This window comes from Electrona antarctica (genome assembly GCF_951216825.1).
Source record: "Electrona antarctica genome assembly, chromosome: 6".
NCBI classification, from domain to species: Eukaryota; Metazoa; Chordata; class Actinopteri; order Myctophiformes; family Myctophidae; genus Electrona; species Electrona antarctica.
In genome coordinates, this window is record NC_136811.1 from 21139553 (window position 1) to 21163098 (window position 23546).

At 44.1% G+C, this 23546-nt stretch overlaps 1 protein-coding gene across 1 annotated transcript in view; it reads left to right on the plus strand.

Annotated features, from left to right (window-relative positions):
• The window catches only part of vps13b (vacuolar protein sorting 13 homolog B), a 405382-nt gene that overhangs the window by 18080 nt on the left and 363756 nt on the right, over positions 1-23546 (plus strand). Inside the window, exons 4-6 of the mRNA XM_079503680.1 lie at positions 11760-11877; positions 21177-21344; positions 22540-22721. Coding sequence (XP_079359806.1) covers positions 11760-11877; positions 21177-21344; positions 22540-22721 — 468 coding nt within the window. The remainder of the gene's footprint in view (positions 1-11759; positions 11878-21176; positions 21345-22539; positions 22722-23546) is intronic.

The following is a 23546-nucleotide window of genomic DNA, read 5'->3' on the forward strand; positions in this document are numbered from 1 at the left end:
AATTGAGCAGTAATTTCTGTAAATCCTTCACAAAAACATTGAGACAGTTATAACTTCCAGCTGAGAGGGCACTGTGGAGGTACTATGGGTGTTCCTCCGTTTCCCCGGCTGGTTACAGATTGCATCTAGAGATGCGTGACTATTTTCTGCACTGGCTAGTGGCTGGCTACAGGCCTGAACCATGCCCCTTGTTGCCTTTTGATGTACTGTAGTATTCACCCTCAAATCCATGTGAAGATAACATATTTGTTGTCATCACACCATAGACAATGTGAGACCTCCCAAAAAACACGAGAGAAGAACCATGCAGGTTCAGGGTTAAGAAGATGACAGCTTTCAACCTCTTGTATGACTTAATGAATGTCGACAGTACCTCAGTTGCTTTGAAACCTTGCTGTATAAAAGCTACGCAAACACGAGGCCCGCCGAATTCCGTTTGCGTGCTCAAACCGCACTACAATATGGCTTTGGTATTTCTCAACATTGACGGAAAGTCCTCTCCCATTTCTCGCCGTTTGATTTATTCTATCTCGCCGCATTTCAGAACATTGATACTCTCCAAGAACACTTAGGCCTTTGCAGTACGTGCCTTCCAGCTGCACCTCACATGTGCAATTAAGTTGTCAGAGTAGCCTCAGCCACCACTTGTGCTGTTCTCTGAGGTTGGCGCTTACACCGCTCACAGGGTGCTTATGTCTTGTATCATGTACCTAATGCTGCGTATGAGACGATGCTCGACGCTGGAGAAGGTTCCTGATTCTGTTCCTGACAGATGGATGCCAATAATGATCATGCTGGAAAGCAGGTCCTGACCACTAGTTGTCAGCGAGTTACCAAAGTGAAGGGAGGATTCACTGAATCTTTCTGTTGTAAGATCCTCATTGTAAAAGCGACATGCTGTCAGTACTTTAGATGTCTTTCCTGAGGCTAATATTTGTTGTAAGAGACGAATACACATCTTCTCATAGTTGGTTACTACTGTAAAAGAAAACCAAGCTGTAAATAGTCACACACTCTAAAGCATGTGCATCAAAAATGAATAGTCCAATAGAAAGGAAAAAAGAAAATAAATCAATGGTTAGAATGAAAAAAGATATGATTGGAATCTCAAAGGTTACTTGGGCGCACATTTATTTTGTGCTTGGTTGTATACCAGTATGTGTTTTATTTGTGTGTGTGTGTGTGTGTGTGTGTGTGTGTGTGTGTGTGTGTGTGTGTGTGTGTGTGTGTGTGTGTGTGTGTGTGTGTGTGTGTGTGTGTGTGTGTGTGTGTGTGTGTGTGTGTGTGTGTGTGTGTGTCAGAAGGCCGTGTGGAGTGTTTTATTGTAGCTAACACATTGCAGTTATTAGCATTAGGGGGTAGCGGTGCCAGCGTGAGCAGCATGCCTCACATGCTCAGTCTGGGCTTGTGGTTAGCTGATGGAGACATCTGAAGGACCAGAGCCTCTCAGATCTAAATTAGGAACAATTTCACCCTCCTTTTCCCATTCTTTTTCTGTGTCTCCCTCTACTTCTCTTTCTCCTTGCTCTGTTCTCCCATTGTCTCACTCTCCCTTACCTCTTTATGCCATTCTGCTTCATTCTCACTCCATCTCTTGCTCATTTTATTTCCCTCTCTGCCTGTTTACTGGCCTTTTTATTTTCTATCTGGTTGCTTGCCCTTTTCCATAGTGACACATAATCTACACCTCAAAATCCTCTGAGTTGGCCTGGGCCTGCCGAGCGGTCCAGGCACCTAAACTGGTAATCAAGTCCCGAGCCCCACGACCTTTGCTGCGTGTCTTCCCCTCCATCTCTCTCCCCCTTTTCCTGTCAAACTACTGTAAATATATCAGTAAAGGCCAAGCCCAAAACAATATCTTTATTAAAAACAAAGTTAATGCAACTCTGATAAGTGTCTGTATAGGTGATAGTGCTGATAGTCCAGGTCACCAGCATGCATCTAGTGTAGTGTACAGAGCTGTCAAAGCCACAATTATGCAAACAGAATGGGTAGCAAATGGGCAGAGAATGCAGAAATTACCGTTTGTTGTGACTGCGCCAAAAATCCTGCCCCTTTTGTTCCAAGTTACATAAGTGCACCTATCTGCAGTGCACCTACTGCTAGCCCTCCCAGGTTCATCATTCTTGGCTTTTCTTCAGGGCGAAGTCACTACAATCCTTTACAATCCTTTGCTCGGAAACAAACACAGTCAGCTGGGATGAAAGCGCTACAATATGAGCTTATAGAGCTCCCTCTGCTTTTCCAAAGCTTACCTCCGTTACTGTGGAGAAAGAACCAGTCAAAAAAATAAAAAGGCATTTTGTAACAAAGATTTGATGCATGAATACCCTGGTGGTTATCGGATTAACTTTAAATCTGATTAATGGAGAATTATGCACACTTTAACTGGAGCAGCCTCGGCTACTGTAGCATAAACACAATATTGGTTCCTGTGGTATTACCTCAGGTTTGCGTGTAAGTCTGGGGAATTTCTCGGAGGGTTTAAATCCACACACCACATAGGCCAGTTTAGTGGACTTGAATTGCTCTTTGAAGGTCACATTGAGCAGGGGGCAATAATGTTGCCAATTGGTGTGCATTGTAGTGATCTAGCAGAGGGCAGGCCCTTGTCAAAACTACTGTGCAATGTTTTAGAGATTAGTTGGGGCACTAAGCCCAAGGCCTTGCTCACGGCAATGTGAAGCAAGGCCTGTTACTGTGTGGCACTTTTCAAATCGTACCTTGTTACCGTCCCATAGCAAAACATTTGCATCACAACTGTAGTCAATTACATCCTCCCAGGTTGAATTCATTTCAGACCCCAAGGACAATAGCTGCACAAGGTGTCCAACTGAACTAAGTCAAAGTCAGAAGCCCTGCTGTTGCTGCTCTGTGGGTCTGCTCCACAACCTGGCTCCCTGTTTGTCTTTATTGTTATTCTGGGCATGTTAGAAGCAGATATTAAACATAGCCAGTTTGACTTGGGTACAGCGGAGGCACTCTTGGCAGCGCACCCCTCGATGACATCAGCAGGACTTCTCGTTGCGATTCCTCTGGGTTCCAGAGTGAAATAGTTTTGTAATTGTGCAGTCCTTTTTGGCAGTGGCCTTGGAACCTTTTCCATGTCACCCCCCCCGCTCTTTAATGAACATGTTATATTTCTGGGCTTCTGAAAGAAAGGAGTCACATGAAAATTAACCAAGTGCTTTCATTGTAATATTATGCAGGGCTGAAATGTGCTTAGTAACACTTCTGGTATCACAGACCTTGTAAACAGTTCCCTGTTTAAAATGGTAACAGAAAAGAAAAACCCACAAGTCTGCATTGTCTTTGTTGTGGTGATGCTAATTATGTAGGTATGAGAGCTTTAAAAGACGTAAATTACAGATAATTCATTTGAGTATAAAGAAATAAACAAGAGTTTCAAATATACCAGTGCTGTGTGCTTACTTTGTGATTGGACTTTCCTTTGTTTGAAGTCAAGGCTGTGTTGTTTATCTGTCTGGTTAATAGAAACATGCACAGTATGTGCTGAGTAGTTAGCAGAGTTGCGGTGTGTGGTTTCACAAAATAAATTTGACTTGGACAAGGTTTTTATGGAAGTATTATAACTACTCTAACTGCTCATAACTGCGTTTGAACATTTGGAAACTACACATTAATTTCAGCCACTCAGTCAAAATAGGCTGCTACAACCCTGCACATATATCTTTTGTAAATTTTTGAAGGTTTAGGCTTCAGTATTATTATTGTTTGGTTTATTTTAAAGGTAGATTGATTGATGGCACAGCCATTCGATCACACTTTAAAGTGTAATGCCATCTATTGGATTATTAATGAGCATACTTAGGAGTCCAAAATCACGAATGTAAGGAATTCTTTAACTTGACTCCCATGTAATCAGAGGCCTTTTTCAGAAGCTGCAGTTTCTTTCCTGTATCAGTTTTTTTATCCACACAATATGTTTTCTAAAAAAAAAGGAAAGGAAAAGGAAAAAAAAGCACAAGAGGAATATAGCAATTCATTTGACACTTACAGCAGGACATTGTGTACTTTTATGACTATAATATTTCATTAGAGCAATGTGTCCATTGGAAATTGGGGTTTCCTTTCCCAGTAGTGGGTTTAATTTCAGCAAAAGAAAGAGAGCCATGGAGAGGAGAGAGAGAGAGAGAGATAGAGAACGAGAGAGAGAGAGACCACATTTTTGTAATGAGCTGTTGTCAGTGAGATAATTATTCAGAGTGTCATACAGTGTGATATTCATCGGGGTTCATTTCGGACTCTAATCCCCCAATCGGCCATGGATTCCAGCTGCATGGCTGTGTGCTGTGTTTGTACAGTCAGCTCTTTATGATGAGGTGTGTGCGCTTTTGTGTGTGCAGAGTCTGCAGACTGTGCACGTGTCTGCACGTTGTTTTGGCAAGTTTTTGTACACATGTCATGTGTGTGGTAATGTTTGTGTACAGTAGAGGTTATTTGTAAGTTTGTGCACTTAAACTCAGCTGTGTACAGTCAGTGTGTATTTACGTGCATGTGTATGTGAGATTCAGGCCTCGCTCGCTAGCCCTGGCTGGCAGCAAACTTCCCAGCGAACCAACGATGTAAGGAGAAAATGAGAGCCGCGTCTTTAATCACGGTGTAATGGCTTTCTGCATTTGTTACAGTTTCATTAAAAACCCATTAGCAACAAATGTCTAGTCGAGTCGATGGAAGCTAAGGGAGGTCGAAATAAAGGACATTTGAGTCGATTGTGTCAAAGCTGCCACACTGTAAAATCCTCAGTCTACATTTAACTTTTAACTCTCAGAGCTACAAATGGATAAGTGAACACCAAGGATTATACTCTATGGTAACAATGACCACATACTCAAAACACTGAAAAAGAAAAACCCTCTTCATCTCTCGCCCCAGTTGGTACCAGATGGAAGCCATTGTCCTGAGTGCTAATGTCATTGGCATTTAAAGCAGAGGTATGGCGGCCTTGTATTCATTTAACTCAGAGAGCGTAATGGACCCTTGCTCTCAGAGTTAAATGCACACTCAGGATTTTCTAGTGTAGGTACTAGGTAGAGAGGGGACGGTTCCTTCAAAAGGTAATACAAGATGTAGAAAGAAGAACGGAATAGGGAGAAAAATGAGGAAGACGACAGGAGTGAGGCGGGGAAAAAACTAGTGGAAACGGGAGGAAGAGGAGGAGCAGAGTTTGGAGACGGAGTCTAATAACAGTATGGATTTCCTGTGAAGCTTACGTAATATTGATGATATATTGATGTCAGTCTTGAATCAGAATGTATCAATTCATAAAATGTGAAAAATATTCACAACAAAATGAAAACAAATAATAAATAATAATAATAAAAATAAAAATAAGACATTTGGCACCTTTGCAATATTAGCCGCAGATGGACACACAAACATTTGGGGCCATACATACATACATACATACAGACTCAGAGGAATGCTCTTCTAGAGATGTAGACCAGTGAGTGGACCTATTTTTGTGGGTCTCTTTCCCATTTCCACACCCCCCCCCCCCCCCCCCCCTGACAATCAGATTTTTTTTTTCTAAAATCTTTCAAAAGATTTTTTGTGAAAAACAAAACAAAAAACAAAAACATTTTCCAGATCTGTATTGTGAGCTTGTGGACCAGCTATTCACTATAATTGAAATAGGGCTCAAGTGATGAATATATATTTGTATGTTTGTACATGTGGGTCCCGACGAGACACCACTTTTATCTTTTGGGTCTTGAGATGAAAAGGTTTCGGAACCACTGTTCTAGAGACTACTCGCCCCTTAGGCGCCACGCTGTGAAAACGAGGAAAAGAAACCAAAAGTAGTGAGAGAGGCATGGAAGAAAATAGATGATGATGACGAAGAGCTGGTGATGGGGAAGGAAGAGGACGGGGTTGCTGCATAGCGGATGGCTGGAAAGAGAAGAGCAGTGCTGAAACGGGAATAAATGACCTGTGATGTAGGAGCAGAGAAGTGTGGTGTGTGTGTGTGTGTGTGTGTGTGTGTGTGTGTGTGTGTGTGTGTGTGTGTGTGTGTGTGTGTGTGTGTGTGTGTGTGTGTGTGTGTGTGTGTGTGTGTGTGTGTGTGTGTGTGTGTGTGTGTGTGTGTGTGTGTGTGCGCGTGCGTGCGCGTGCTTACGTGCGCGTGCGTGCGTGTGTGTGTGTGTGTGTGTTAGAGACGAGCAGTGCGAGCGTTGCTGCTGGGGTTCTGGGCCAGTGGAAATGCAACCTGAAACCCTTCACATCCACTCTGTGTCTTCTAATGTTCACCAGCAGCCAACAATGCTGGTGTTTCGTTTTAAGTGAATTAAATAGGTCACAGTCATGTGTGTGACTGTGTGTGTGTGTGTGTGTGTCACAGTCACACAGTGGCAGCTGCCTGAGGGGAAGGTGAAAGTGATTGACTGGTAGTGTGTATGTCTGTCTATGAGGTTTGGAGCGTGCGTGCGTGCGTGCGTGCGTGCGTGCGTGCGTGCGTGCGTGCGTGCGTGCGTGCGTGCGTGCTGCATAGTGTGGGTGTAGGGGAGGTCTGATTGCCAACCTCTCCCCAGGGACAGCACTCTTTGGGCCCTGACATGGTGGACAAGGCCTCAGCATGTCGGTCCTGCTGTGTGTGTGGGTGTGGGTGTGGTGAGGAGGGGCCAAGGGAGCTTGTCTGAGATAAGGGGAGATCAGGTTTCCTTCATTTATTTTCTCACTCCTTAGGCGTTTGTCCTCCACTGGCTGGCCTTCACTCTGCAGCCCCGCTGCTTTGAAGTCAGCATGAGTTCATCAGCGACCAGCGGGAGGAAAAACAACAATAACAAGACTGTGTTTACCCAGAGCAGGTCCTCTGCATGCTCCTATTAATCCACTGGAACAGTGTGAAATTGACCAGTTTAAAAAATGTTTGGGTTATAAACGTCAGGCAGGTTACAGCCATTCTGTTCAGCCAACAGTCCGCTTTTTCCCTTTTTTTTTTCTTTTCCTCTTTTCTGTTTTTTTCTGCCAGTGCTCAGCTGAAATTGAAAAATTGCCCGGTAATTTGCGGGGAAAACGAGAGAGAAAATGTCATATTTTACTCTTCAGAAATGTTGTATTGAGCAATGAAAACAAATGGTGGAGGTTTTGTTTTGTTTTAGATCAATTGATGTTGACATGAAAACCTTGGAAATGACAAGGAACGGCAGCGGGGCCATTATTCTATTCCCCCCCCACGTTTTTCCACTATGTATTTATTGTTTTCAGTAGGCTGAAAGAAGTTTAAGATTCTGTCTGGTTAAACCAGTGTATTTTTTATTGTTAAAGTGGTTCTCAATAAGTGTAAAACTTTTCAAACAGTTTGAATTATTATTCCAATTGGGGGCCGCATCAGGTTCACTTTACACTGTGTGCCATATGCCTTCTGAAGCAGCTTGTGTAACCTTTTTAAAATGTCATTATCTTCCATAATGTACTCATTCACAAGCCATGTTCTACACTGTGTTTTAGTTGCTGGTGCGCAACCGGCAGTTAACACAAAGATTTCCTGTTTCTCATGCAAGCACTAGCTTGTTTGCACTGTGCAAGCAGTGCATCTAAATAGATTCTAGTTTCTATTAGCAGATGGTGGTGATGGTGGCGGTGATTGGGAGGGGGGTGATGATGATGTGTGGAGCAGCTCAGTTCAGGGTCGACCCTCCAGACAGACCCAACACGCTACCTCCTGGTCTCTGACTGAGCCAGACATCTACAGGGGGGAGAGGTCAGGCCTGGCCTTCCTGTGCCCTAACCCTCCATGGGTGCCCACTTACCCTCTGAGTAGGGGGTCCCCCTCGCCTGTCACTCACACTGCCAGGGGCCGCTCAGTTTCTGTCCGTTGTGCTCTTTCTCATTCTGTTTCTTTCTCTCTCCCTGGCTCTCGATCTCACTTTACCACCCCCTTTCCCTCTCCAATATCTTTACGTCTCTCCTCCTCTCTCTCTATCTCTCTTTCTCTCTCTCACACACACACACACACACACACACACACACACACACACACACACACACACCACACACACACACACACACACACACACACACACACACACACACACACACACACACACACAGACACACACACACACACTTTTCTTGCTGCCGTCATCTTTAGTCAACAGCTGAGTTGACATGCCTGCAGGCTAGGCATCTCCCCTCCCTCCCCTTCCTCCCCATACCTCCCTCTACATCCTTCTGTGCGTCGCTCCCTCCCGATCCTGTGCCCTGCCGTGGCGCTACAGGGATCATCTTACCCAGCAGCAGCTGAGGCAGCCTTCATTTGTCCCAGGGCTTCCCTCTGAAAAGGCTTTTTTTCACCCCTGGAGAATAGTTCACTGCCCATGGTGACATTGAGCGCTTAATTGCACCACTGCCAAATCTGGCAGTCTAGGCCTTCAGTGGCAGGCGAGTTGCTGAACTTGGTGTACTTTTTGGCCTGCAGGCCTACACATTCCTTTAGGTATAGATATGAGCGGCTAGAGGGGAGAGTGTTTGTAATGTGCTCAGTGGAGGGTAGTATGATGTAAACTAACCGCCCGATATGTGAGCGTGTCCCCTGATTGACTTATCTCATCTAGAAAGTAGAAACCAGTCTCCTGGGTTCTACATCTAAATATGTGTAAACAGTGCAGATGCAGCTTTTGAAGTGATTGCAAGTCTTAACAAATGAAGTGTGAATAATCAGCAACAAATCTACTTCTTATTATTTGCCAATTTCTATCATTTGAAACCTTGATGAGGTATTTATTATTCCTCCACATTTTGTTTACCGATTCCCACTGCTCGGCAAGGGGGGGGAAAATAAAATAAACTGCTTGCAAAGTGCAGCTCTACCGCAAAAGGCCTTTACTGAACACTGTGTAAATATATCTGCCAGAGCCTCAATCGGTTGTTTTGGCAAAGTCATGTTTACTTTACCGCACCGGGGGAAATTTGCTCCTCTGCAAGTGTCTCCAGTCTCCACAACTCAAATTATGCAAAGTATGTTTAAAATGTACTCCTCATCACACAGACTCATCACATTGTCAGATCCAGAGGTTTGGCTGGGAGGAGAGTTATTGTGCATTGTGTGTGTGTGTGTGTGTGTGTGGTGGGGGAGACAGAGAAAGAGAAAGACATGCTCGTAAGAGAGAATGAGAGAGTGTTGATTGTTTGTTTTGTGTTCTTGTGAGTGCATGTGAATACACGCGATCTCAAACATATACAACTAACTACGGTATGTATCATTCTGTGTATTGTTAATAGCAGAAAATCTACTAGCCACGCTACTAGTTATTTTCAGCAAGAAACTCCATTGTACGATAAAGTATAAATCAGGCTTAAAGGGAAACTTCACCCTTTTTGCAAAAAAATATATGTTAATGACGTTTAGAAGATTTACAACACTTTCCTGGGGGTCTTTATGCGTGAAATATGTGGGTTTAGATAGATTCAAACTTTGTCAACGTGGCTATGATTCAGGACGCTTATCTGCTTAATTTTGTTTTTTTATATGAACGTAGTATAAAAGCATATAAGTATGTGGACGTCTCTGACGTTTATAACAAACCAAACCGTTTGAAAATCGGTTGAAAATTGAGCTGTGGTTGTGGTTGTGGTTATTTAAAAGTACATGCCCCATAGACAATGTTATGTGGCCCCGAGGTAAGATGGCTGCCACGCAGCAACGTCGCTCTCTATTGGCCAGAGCGCGGGTGAGCCATCTAGCTTTCTTATATATCTATGAGTAAGACAGCCCTCCCCCTATCCACGAGGAGGAGCAGTGCACCAAAGCATTATGGGAATTGTAGTCCAGGAAGCAAGTGAGCCCAGTGTCCATGACATCAGTGACACTGGGCTCACTGCTAAAATCTAAAATATCTAAAACCACATATTACACCCCCAGGAAAGTGTTCTAATTCTTCTAAAAGTCATTAACATATATTTGTTTTGGCAAAAAGGGTCCCTTTAATTGTGTGTGTGTGTGTGTGTGTGTGTGTGTGTGTGGGTGTGGGTGGGTGTGTGTGTGTGAGTGAAATGTGCTTCGTTTTGACACCTTGGTTGTTTACATTAGTCAGGATAAGGGGTGACTCCTGAGACCCTCTGTTGAGGTGATCCCCATGTTTAAATGCTAACCACATGTGATCCCTCCCTCTCTTCGTCCGGTTCGTCTCACTACCTCACCGCCCAGGCTGACACTGAAAAGGTTACAGTGCTGCAATAACCCCTAATCAATACCATTCTGGGGGTTAATACGCCTCTCTCCAACACCGCCCTCGCCTGCCATCTCTATTTTTAGACTGTTGATATGCGTTATACTTGAATCCCCCAATTTGGGTTCAGTACCATTGTTTTACTGTGCTTCAACGCCTTCCTTTCATGCTGTTTATAATCATTTCTTTCACTTATTCCCTCCTGTTGCAGACTTCCGTCTTCTGGGAATATGACTATGAGGTATTGGTGAAAATAGCGTTTTAAAGGGAAACGTCTCTGATTTGTAACCCAAACCCCATTGTTCTGAATGTGAGGAGATCAATAATATAGTGTGGCAAAAAATAAACATTTGTGAGTTGGGATAACTTTTTGGGATAATCATTTTGCAATGTCAACATCTCACATTATTGATCTAAAAAAATTAGAACAATGGGATTATGGTTTAAAATAAAAAAAGATTCCCTTTAAGGCCAGTAGATAGATGAGTTGGAGAATACTTAGTAGTAATGACGTTGTTTTTGGTTGCCTCGGTTCTGATTAATTAGACTGTTTTTTAAGCTTGTCATTTATAGCTGTAGAGCTTTTAGAGCCAACATGAACTAGAGTATAAATGTTTCTGATGGACCTCGTAGTGCAATGTACGGTCCATCCATTCCATTGGCCATTACAAAGCCAACCCATTTGAATTGCTGTTAGTAACCTCTGTAATTTACTAAATTGTGTCATTCAGTAAAATAATGAAAGTATGCAGAACAAATTCTTGATGTTTTGAATACGTCAAATGTCACGTGAGTCATATGTAATAAAAGTTAGTTACCTGATAGAGCTAGGCTGCTAGAGTCTCTCCCCTGTGACCCTCTGACCCCGACCACTGTTTCTCCTCATGTCCCTATTGTTTTGGTTGCACCTCACCTCCCGGTCACGGAGCACCCTTGAAGCCCAAGCACTCAACTAGCTGAACCAATAAATAACCCCCCAATCTCTACTCATTTTGTTTATCTTCAGGCTCATCTCTGAAGGGGATGTCCATTTCCTTCTCATTCCCACACATACACTCGCATAGACATGCACGCACATTCGCACGTGCGCACACACATGTACGCACGCACACAAATGCGCGCGCACACAAATGCACACACACACACACACACACACACACACACACACACACACACACACACACACACACACACGCACGCACGCACGCACGCACGCACACTCTCACACAGGTCTTCTTACATTCCTAGGCTTAACAGTCCCCTGGTCTCTGAGTGCTGATGACATGTCTTGGTTGTGGAGGAGAGGGACTGGAGTTTATTTGTAGAGCTCATGGAGCTGGTTGTAAAATGGGGATGGGAGGCAGGGAGGTGAGGGAGGGTGGGGAGGGGGGGTAGCGGGTGATGATCGGTGGTGCGTGGTGAACACTCCCCTCCACACCCACCACTGCTTCTGACACACACACACACACACACACACACACACACACACACACACACACACACACACACACAGCTCTGCATCCACTACCTGTCCTCACCGTGCGTACTGTGCGTTTGTTTATTCATCAGGACGACCACGAGAGCGGCTCCAGCTCCACCAGCCGCAGCGCCTCAGACAGCTCCAAGGCCCTGGCCAAGCCCCGCCGTCTCCAGCAGGCAGCCCCCAGCGACCCAGACCTGCCCCCAGGTGAGTGATGGCCCTGGGGCCAGCGGGGCTACTCTACCTCCCCTGCTTTGGGAGTGACCACCGGGGCCTCAGCGGGGGAGGACACAGCCAGGGAGGGAGATGGAGATTAGGATGCAACTAGTAATGAGAACTGTGGGCCTTTTTAGTATCTTGTCTCCAGAAGGAATGCAGAAATCTATCCTGCTGGTTTATTCCGATGCTCTACACTTTAGAAGTAGCAGGACTATTCTGCCTGATTAACACCCACCCCAAAAAAAAAAGACAAAACACACTCTTATTGTTCTAAGCCTCATTTTTCACCAGTGTTAATATATCCAGAGAGAGAGGAAGGGGGGGGGGGTGTCTCTGTGATAAATCACGGACTGATGGCTCTTATCAGCAAGGCCACTTGACCACATGCCTCCTACAGGGCCATGGATTCCAGGCCTTGCCACACTCCAGCCCCTTTACACTCCAGCCCCTTTACAGCACCTCACAAAGAGGGGCCTTGTTTCATATAGGCAATGGTGTTTTGAGACCATTTTTAAGCATTTAGTGTGTTTAAAAAAAAAGAAAAAATATATATTTGTTTTAGGTGAGTGAAGTGAGACTTTTCACATACTCCCAATAAAAAATATATCAGATTTATGTTATAATTGTTTTTTTTTTAATGTGGATACATCGTAGCATTCAGGTAGTGATATAATACAAGCACAGAAAGGAAGGAGAGAAAGTGATATTTGTGACCTCGACACCTCTTTTAAAGACTTTTCACACACTATATAAAAGGTATATAAAAACCTCTCACATTCACCATTAGATTGTAAAAAAGAAAATCAGTGGCACTGGAATGGTCTGGGGGCATGGAAACGCTCCCCGTGCACTAGAGAAAGAGAGGGAATGGTCTGGGGGCATGGAAACGCTCCCCGTGCACTAGAGAAAGAGAGGGAATGGTCTGGGGGCATGGAAACGCTCCCCGTGCACTAGAGAAAGAAACAACCAAGACAGGCACAATGAGCGGAACTAAAGAAAAGGACTGCAGAGCAGAAGGGAATTATCTTTTAAGAGCCTGTCACAGTCTAACACCCAGCCATAAGCCTGTGCACCCAGAGACCCAGAATGTATGGCCGTATGAACATGGACTCCTGGCTGGTTGTATCAGGGGAGGATCCTTTTCCAGGCCTGACGTTATGAGATAATATCTCTCCCCAGCTGTTAAAGCAGGGTGCCTCACACCGCAGCGACTCCCTCTGGGCCTTCCTCCAACAGCTCTGCTCCCAGGTGTGTGTGTCTGTGTGTTCATGTGTGTGCACACCTCGCACAATTCCGACACCGGACTGGACATGGCTCCAATCTATTAGGGTCCGTTGAGACAACTCTGAGGCCAGAGGTCACGGCACCTCAATAGCAATAAGGAAGTAGTTGAATGCTGTAATCCCAGTCTTCCTAATTAAAAGGTAGAGGAGGTAAGACTAACCTGCATGACTCAGAGAAAGGATGTTTTCTTATGAACGAGATACAAAACAAACCTTTTAATGGAGTTAAGGGATGTTTTCTGAAGGAGAGGACACATAGTTTGAGCTTGATTTGGCAGATGGTTATGAGTTTGTAAAATTGTATGTATATTATTTTTCCATAGACTTTTGGTCTTTGTTGTCAGCTATGATATGAATGTAGTTTTTGTCCTGTGTGCTTTTGTCCGCATTCATTACCTCGAAGTCTCCCATCAACTTAAAGTTGAGGATTGTGGTTCTTCTTCCCAGCCTCAGAACGGATAGCAATCTGAATGCCACAGAAAAAATAACAGTTTTTCTCAATCGCACTCCCCTGAAGTCAAACTTTGTTTACTCGTATTTTGTATGGAGAGACACAAAGAATGATTCTCTTTCCTGCCACCCACCCCCAACCGCCCACCCTGTGCTCGTCCCAAATCTACGCTACATCTTCAACAGTGCACTTCCATAAGAGGCAATCAGAGAAATCTGGTGTGTGTGAGTGTGAATGAGACCAATGGGAAGAAAACAGCCAGTCTCATCTCTTGGTCACCATCTACGTCGACAAACCACCGCGTTGCGTCTGCTTCCCTCCCCTTCAAAACAACCAAAACAAAACACGGCCGACACTAGAAAGCAGCCACCAGCAATTATACAGTCATTTGGCCCTAAGCTCTCACATGTTGAATGGATTTATCTTCCCTGTTCTCCTTGTGGTGGAAAATAGTGATGTTAATTCATATACCATGGGATTGGTAGCCACACAAAGACCAAAGACCAAGTGCTTCCACCTTGGGCAAATTCTGTGAGTGATTATGTTTACTGCTGCTTGTGGGGGACTAGTGGCCACTGTTTGTGAGAACCACATTTCTCTGTTCTAGTGGGCTTGTATTTAGGGCCTATTCACACACAAAAAACGTATCTCTATACATCTGGCCTCAAAGAAAGGCATTTTTATGTACTTTTAACAGGTACAATCTGGCTTTGAATCTGGATTTGACTTATTTTACCCCCAGAGTGGTAGGACCAGTTTTAGATTTGAAGTTAAAAAATTTGGCCTTTTTTGAAAAAAAATAAAACCTTTTGTCCAGTTAATAATCTCTTCCACGCCAGATGTGAAAACCCACATTTTTCTCTGGTGAATGTAGCGCAAGCCATTTAGTGAGAAATGTCTTTACAATATGGCATTTTTTTCAGATTAAGTAATCTCACGCACATGCTGAGAGGGAAGACATAACCCATCTGCTACTGCAGGAGCATCTGAGTTCACTGGCCAAATCCATTTTTGACACATTTAGCCATTTGGTTTTTACTATTTACTATCGTTCTGCGTCCACAAGGATTGGAGAATTGACTTGTACAACCTGTTCCATCCCTGCAAAACACAGATATGGGTGTGCTGCTATCTGCTTTGGATCTGACTTTACCAGAGAGAGTACTAAAATGTTGGAGGCACATAACTTGCCTGTGGTGTTTTCAATCCTAATTCTCCCAGATGGGCAGTGAACTAACACATTGACCTGAACTGCATAACCTGGGGAGCAAATGCTGGTCTTAACCACTTTAACCCTGGTCTCCTGCTGGCCATATTTTGTCAATGTCATCATTATGGGTGAAAATGTTCTGCAATTTTAAGACATTTTCAGAAATGCTGTCTGTCTGGAAAGAATTGCAGATTGAGATTCACACACACAGCCACAGAAGCACAGCATGTACAACTAGAAAGGTGCACTCTTCAAACTCCATGAATGTCTTATCGGCCATCAAGAACTGGATCGCCAGCAATTCTTTGCAATTAAATGCAGAAACAATTGCAAGTTTTGCCCCAGACAAGGTCGCTGCAGATGTTGCTGTCCACCTTGGGTCACTAAAGACAAATATTAGCTACAATCCGAGAAACCGTGGAATTTTAGATCAGGCTATGCTTCTGGATAAGCATGTTAACTCTGTGTCCAGTGCCTGTTTTTATCACCATCTCAATATCGCTAAACTTCAGTCAGTTGTTTCACACCCAGAGTTAGATGTGATCATCCATTCATTTGTGTCTTCACGTCTGGATTACTGTAATTCCCTTTTCAGTTTTCACCTGTCTCTCTAAAGTCTAAATCATCATTACTGGTCCAGAATGCTGCTGCCAGATTGCTGACCAGGTCCAGGAGATCCTGTCACATCACACCCATCTTGTTTTCCTTGCATTGGCTCCCATTAAATTATAGAATTAATTTTAAAATAAAATTCTCGTCATCACACACAGAACCCTCCATGGCCAGGCAACCCCATATCTTTGTGCCCTGCTCCACCCATGCATATGTTCTCAGAAGGTCTCTGAGATCCTCATCCCAAGCCCTGCTGGTTGTTCCTTCCATAAAACTAAAAACTAAAGGTGATCATCATCAAGCCTTTGCTAGTTTCGCCCCCAGGCTATGGAACGACCTCCCCTACCACCTGAAATCTGTGGCCTCTGTGGACCTTTTAAAAAACCCACCTTTTTTGACAGGTCTTTGTAACATAGTCAAGTAATTTATTGATTTTTACCAGTGCCGTTTACCAGTTCCCAAGCATTGGAAGTCAATCTTAGCCGAAATGGAAAATGGAAAATCTGACATCTTGATCACATGACTCCAGAGTTTATGTGTACAGATGTGTATGACGTTTGGAGAAAATGAAAAACGATAAACTGGTGACATGGGCGTAGCTTACAAGAGGAGATGTATCATGATCATCCAAGGAACCAAAAGTATGGTTTTAGGCCAAAACATGAAGCATCTTGTTATAGAGCCACCATGAGGTTTGGGGTGGAGGTTCTTCCTTGGCCCATTGGGAGTGTGCGTTTTACGCCGATCGGTTCAGTGGTACCTGAGATTAGCTGTTCACAGATCACCAGTCAAACAAACAGACGGACAGGGGTGAAAACATAATCTCCGGCCTTCAGCTGCCTGCACTGGCAGAGCTAATAAGGCAGAGATGATTCTGACTGAATGTCTTGCGTGTGCTAAACTATGTGCTTGGTTTTATTTTGTATGTGCACTGTGCATGACTACTGTATGCGCATATGTTGGTATTCGTGTGATCGGGAGAGAATGATGTTTTCATGGGTTGAAAAGCAAACAGGCTCCGGTGATAAATCCTCTGTCCAGTGCTACTGCTGTCCTGGTACTGCTGCCTGCACTCAGAAAATAAATACTGCAGCTCTTCTGGTATTACTGGAAAATGCTGCTATGTGGATGGGGAATATCCCATTCTGGTAAGGATTGGTGCTCTCTCCACTGTGCACTGCATACCCTGCTGTACCAGTCAGGTTTCACATACAGGGTTGCACTCTTTGAGACTGTTTGAGGCAGTCGGTTCTCAACCTTTTTTATTTCAACATATGCAAAAGGCTGCGTGGTCCCACAATGGGTCCCCATTCTACACAGTAAAATCCTCAGTGTGGGGTCCACATTGGCAACCAGTTGTTTGAGGGGAACCACATTGGTGACATTATTGTCTCCACCAGGCCGAAGGCATGGGGAGAGAGTATGTTTTGCACTCCGTCTGTCCGTCCGTGTGTCCGTCCGTCCGTCTGTGAACAGCTAATCTCCGGCACTGTTAACCCGGTCGATGCCAAATTTTGCACACACACACTCCCTGCATGCCAACGATGAACCTCTAACCCCAACATTTCCAGAACGGCCTGTTATAGCGCCACCAGGAGGCCGACTTTTGAAAAACACATTTTTTGATATTACTCCTCCAGATTCTGCCCAAAAATCATATTCCATCCTGATTGGCTAACATTGGCTTTCAAAGTTTGCAGGATTGGCCCTTTTGAAACAAAAAGCCTCAAATCACGAACGCAGCGTGCAATTTACGTGAAATCTTTCACAGACTTTCCTCCTAGGCTGAGGAATATATCCCACCCTTTTCACATTGGCCTGTTATAGCGCCACCAACAGGTTGAATTTTGCAAAACACATTTTTGGAACAAAATGCCTCAAATCATCCAATTGCCATCAATGGTGTAAGAACAAATGGCACCCTTTTCACATTGGCCTATTATAGCGCCACCAGGAGGCCACAACCTGGTGGAGACCTGTGCCCCGAGGGGCACTTTTTCTAGTTGTCTATAATGATTCCTGATAACTGATGTATTATTGCTGATGTCTGCTAAAAATTGATTGGCAGTAATTAATAGGTTAAGTTGAAGTATATGATTCTGTATTTGTGTGGTGTCTACCAACCAGCAGGTTGTAATGTAACCAGATACTGTACAATTCTATAGAATACAAAGAAGTGCTCTTGCTATTAGAAGCAACGGTCTCCTCTCTCGTTCTCTATGACCCTAACGGATTTATCCAGCAATGTGTAACTCTCTGAGGCTGAGCAGTAGAAGAGGGGACCTCATTGTAAACCTCTAATCTGCAATTAACTTGAAGTCAGGAGAAGCAGAAAAAAGTGGACCTGGAGCACAAGGCTATATCAACAGTTCAGCTCTGGCCAGCCGTGTTTTAATGTGACGAATAGCTCATGTTTGGCCATCTGGAAAACCTGGACATTGTATCATTCTGCTCCTGGAAGACAAATAAAAGATCCTTAGGAGATGTAAATGGGGATTTATAGAATTCTGGGAATTATACTCCCGTGCTTGAAAGGTACTGTTGTCCTACAGTAGCTATGCATTCTATTTTAATAAGGTCTAGGCTACATCGCTGGCTGTAATAATGACATTTTAGAATAACACAGCAGAACCAACATACAGTATATTTATTGTCTGATGGACTTGTCAATCTTTTTCTCGCTGGCTAATAACTGGCACAGCTAATAGCTGCTAATACTTTCCATATACAGGAAAGAGGGTGAACATGGACAGTATAGTGTTTCTTTCCTGTATTGCACAGAAGAGAGTACTTGGGCTGTGCTGAGATCACATAAAGGAGTTGGTTTTTCCAGTCATTTTATGGTTGAACAGTTTTAAGTGGGCTCCTTCCCTGTGGGCCGCAGCACAGGTGCTGGCTGTGTCAATTGTTTACAGAAGTTCAGAGTGGCGCGATGGCTCACCGAGAGACGGCTGGGGGCTCGGGACCGGCCGCAAGGCGGGCTGCAGTACGAGTTTGGGAGAGAGCGAGCGCACGTACATGCAAGAAAGTGAGAGGGCCCCGACATGGGTAAATTAGATCCAGAGAGGGGAATAGCAGGGGGCAGAGCGCCTGTTTTACTACCCGGCCTGCAGGTGCTTTCTGACTGACCCCAGAACCATGTATGCACTGTGCACACACTCACGCACATGCACACGCACGCACGCACGCACGCACGCAGGCACGCACGCAGGCACGCACGCAGGCACGCACGCATGCACGCACACAGTCCTATCTACATTCAAGCACGCAAGCAGAGAGGCAGGCACACACACACTCAGGCAGGCGTGCACCCAAGCAGGCACGTATACAAGGCACGCACACATGTCATGAACACATATTGCGTTTATGAGTTGAGTTTATATTATATCATCCTCTTCCTGCCGCTTTATTTAGTCGGGCAGCAAACGAAGGACAATTTTGTCAATTGGATTATGTTAATATGTAGCTGGGCCTGTGTACAAGTGGCAGAACAGCTAACCAATTCATATAAATATTTTCATCAACGGCACCATTTAGTTCTGCTTAATTATCGGTTCTGTCATGCCCCGGCCCAGGCATGTAGATACAGGAAGACAAACATTTGGTTTGGAAAATAAGGGAAAAGCATTAAAGGTTTATATGTTTTAACTCAGAGTGACTGTGTTTAACAGTACATGGGAGGAATGAATAATGCCATTGGTCCTGTGGTTAGGAGGATTTATTGCTGTGTATTTTCATATTTTATGGTCAAAACTCCCCTGTCTGTAATATTTTAAGTTCTTTCTTACTTTGTTGAGTAATGACCTTACCATGTATGTTTTTTCTGTGAAGCTTCTGTTTCTGGGCGTCACTGTGGCCATTAGGAACGACTGGTAACACTGTAGGATAGCTCCCCCAGCTCTGCTGAAACCCAATCTATGGCACTGCTCATTCTCTCCTGCTCTCTCTCTCTCTCTCTCTCTCTCTCTCTCTCTCTCTCTCTCTCTCTCTCTCTCTCTCTCTCTCTCTCTCTATCTCCCCCTCTCTGTTTGTGTCTCTCTCTCTCTCTATCTCCCCCTCTCTGTTTGTGTCTCTCACCCTTATCCTCCTCAGCTTCCATCACCACACCCGCCCATCTTTCATCATCACCACAAAAACAACTTGTCTATTACTGTTTCTTTTTGTCAGTCACCACAAAATCTACATTTCTCCATCATAACAAAGGAGATTTCTCTATTACGTCCTTGTCATCAACTCTTACACTTGCAGTCAAGTTTCCTCTGTTTTCACTTTGAAAATTCCAATGAAATGATTTCTTATTTATTCTGAGGTGAAATAAATGGTAATATCAACTTGTTGGTTTGAGTGACAATAAAGTAAATTAGATCTTTTCAACAATAAGCTTCCCATTTGTTTCTCCTAGTCAGTGTCTTGCCAGGAATCCCAGCATTGCTAGACCCAAAATATCAACTTCATTATGCCGTCCATAACTCTCCCTCTCCCATCCCATGTAAATATTTGAGAAGCGGCCTGCATATGAGTGTGTGTTTGTAAGTTGTCTGTGCACAGTAAAGTCCTTAGTGTTCATTTAACTCAGACAGTGTATGAATGAAACCGAATGGACCTATCCATCTGGTTGCATTCGTACACTCTCTGAGTTAAATGGACACTGGGGATTTTTCTGGGTGCACGTGCTGCAGTGCCTCGTATATTTAAGTGAACATGTAGACTCTGGAGTGGTCGTGTGTTTGGGGTGGCTCGTGCATTGTTTGGGCTTCCACAGTGCTCCACATCTGAGAGGAGAGCGCATCAGAGGTCCATAAATTCACCCAAGATTTGTTGCGCTGCTCAGGCAAGGGTGAGGAGCAAAAATGTTTTCCTATGGATATTTAGCTCTTTTCACTGCTCATGTCCGAGGGGTCGACTGTGGCGAAAAATAACATGTCAGGCCCTCTTATTTACGAGCCCGCGAGGATGGCAGAGGTCAGCCTTACTGAGCCCAGGCTCTCGGGGAATGTAGCTCTGGATTCCGCTCTTTTACTGTGTATCAACACTAAATTAACGTGTGGTTAAATTATGTCCTCCTTTCCTCTCCTCTGTGTATGTTCACGTACACTCGTACAGTATGTTTCTTTATGGATGCATGTGCAATATATATGTGTGCCTGTGCGTGCATGTATAGTCGTTGGCCTGATGGGGGCACTATAATTAAAAAAAGAAAAAGTAAAGTCATAACTCCTACGCCATGTGTCTGAGTTAGCCGAAACCTTCTACATCCATCTATCCTCAATCTGCAGTTTTGCCTCATTAGAACTACTGACGTCTAACTACATTTCACTCCAGTTTGGACACAATATTTGTGTGCATGTTTTGTACAAATCCAACAAATGAGCATGCACAAATTAAATTTGTATTATGTCAACCGTCAACTCTCTAGTGTCTGACATTTTGAAAAAGTAACACAATGGCTGTATTGTATATAACAGTGTGTAATTATACATATTTTTTATTTCATTCATTTCATCAGTGTAGTGCCAGTCACATCTGTCTGTCATCTTCTTCACGACTGTAACTCCCTACAACAGAAAGTGAAATGGGGACGCAGGCATGTAGCCCTAGAATGGCTGATATGATATTCCATACGTTGTATGTATTCCAGGCGCGTTTTATCGCTCCCCGTTTGCAAGGCCCTTAATGCACACATGCTGTGTATTTTAATGTCCATGTATTCTTGTGTGTGTGTCGTGTCCAGGCTACGTGCAGAGCCTGATCAGGCGTGTGGTGAACAACGTGAACATCGTAGTAAACAACCTGATCCTCAAGTATGTGGAGGATGACATCGTGCTGTCAGTGAACATCACGTCAGCAGAGTGCTACACTGTAGACGACCTCTGGGAGCGCGCCTTCATGGACATCACTGGTGAGCCACACTTTGCAGCACTGGTACAGGAAACTGGTTTACACACAGGTCAACTAGATATATTGGTTCACTCTCATTTTATTAGCCAGTTGTTTAAATGCACAAATTCAGATTTAAAATCATTCTTTCCTTAACACAGCGCTTTAGTTTACAATCGTCAAAATAGCTTTACTTCACTGCGGGAGTTTTTCACTAACCTTTGAAGAATCACCCGGTCTTGATTGTAACTCTATTTCACGAAAATCTGCCTTAAAATAGTGCCATTGTTTGTCATAGTGTCGAAAAATATTCCATCACCGCGAGCAACAACAACAAGGGGGAACAGCCTGACATGGAAGCTGCCATGACACCCCATAGCCAATGCACTGTGCCTTGACTTCCCAGAAGCCCTGAGAAGTTGTTTTGGGGGTTTTCCTCCAGTCATGTGATCCAAACGTGTGACGTATCCGAGGGTGTCTGAGGGAAACCTTTATCTCTTAAAGGTTATCAAAAACGGCGAATTAAACAATTAAAACACAACTCGGGTAACTCGTGAATAGTGGTCAAAATGATTATTTTTTTTATTTTTTAATACCTAAATTGTAATAATTTAAAAAGGGTTGGACCACTTTTACAAATAATTACAGAGGGCATGTGTAAGCAGTGAAATCAGTAATCATTGTCGTCAACACCTCCCCTCAAAACGCACACACACACACACACGCACACACACACACACACACACACACACACACACACACACACACACACACACACACACACACACACACACACACACACACACACACACTTCGTTAAACAACTTGTGAATGCCACAAGTCTGCAGAGTATCATGTTTCCTTGCTTCCTACTTTTGAAGGGGACCCAGAGATAATGGTGATTTATTTGCTAGTGCCTGCTCCCTTCTCAGTCAAGTGTGTGTGTGTGTGTGCGTGCGTGCGTGCGTGCGTGCGTGCGTGCGTGCGTGCGTGCGTGCGTGCGTGCGTGCGTGCGTGCGTGCGTGCAGTGCAGTTTACACTTAAACTTGGGGTTGTATGTTTGTATTTGTGTGCGTGCCTATGCCAGCATGTTTATGCATGCAAATGCACTAGTGTGTACATTCGTGCCGAGCAGGATGTGCTGTGTGCATGTGTGCCAAGCATGAGAGCGTGAGGGGCATGCAAGCTGATTTCACATTCATTCTCCCTCTTTCCAGCTCCAGAACTGGTCTTGAGGAAAGTGATTAACTTTGCCGACTGCACGGTGTGCCTGGACAAGCGCAACGCCAGTGGGAAGATCGAGTTCTACCAGGACCCCCTGTTGTACAAGTGCTCCTTCAGAACCCGCCTCCATTTCACCTACGACAATATCAACTTTAAAATACCAGCTGTCATCAAAGTGAGCAGTCCTAAAAACAAAAACAGCAACAACAGCAGAAATAATACCCACAGCAACTCAGAAATTCCCACAGCTGGAGCCAGAGAGAGTTCTGTGTTGCAGGCCCAGGCGTTGCACAGTAAAATCCTTAGTGGTAATTCACCTCTAAAGAGTGGAACCAAATGGACCATCAAGGGTCCATTTGGTTCCATTTGTACACTGTGTGGCATTAATTTAACACTGAGTTTAACTGTGTGATGATTTCAGAGTGTACAAGGCTTGAATATGACATAAACGAGGCAATATTAATAATTGGATTTCATCTTTCCTGTTTGTAATGTGTCACACATGTTGGTGTGGAACAGTATAAAACTGTCAGCTCTACAAAACAAATCTCTTTGTGCAAGATGTGACCTCCAATGGCAGCTTAAACGGTCTTAAATCAACGACTGTATGATGACTAACTTCACTTCATTGTTCCAAAACAGTATCACTTCTACTAATACTAGTAGAAAGGGGCTGTGTTCTGGGAAGATCTACCTCCTGGTCTGAAACTTAAGATAACGCTGCCGATAATGTTATGAGTCATTGCAAACGTCCTTCAGGACTGGGTTTTGACTCAAGAGATCTCTAAAGATATAGAACTGGCTTTCCAACACTATCTCGAGTAATTTATTTTGGCTGTTTTGAAATCTGGTAACATATCCCAATGTAGTTCAGCAAATCCAAACTTCCAAAGCACAATAGGTCAGTGTTTGTCAGTGTTTTGGGAACATGGACATGTCTCCCCTGAAGCTAGCATTCAGAACACAAAGCCTAGAGAATTCAGTTCTAATCTGTAATGTC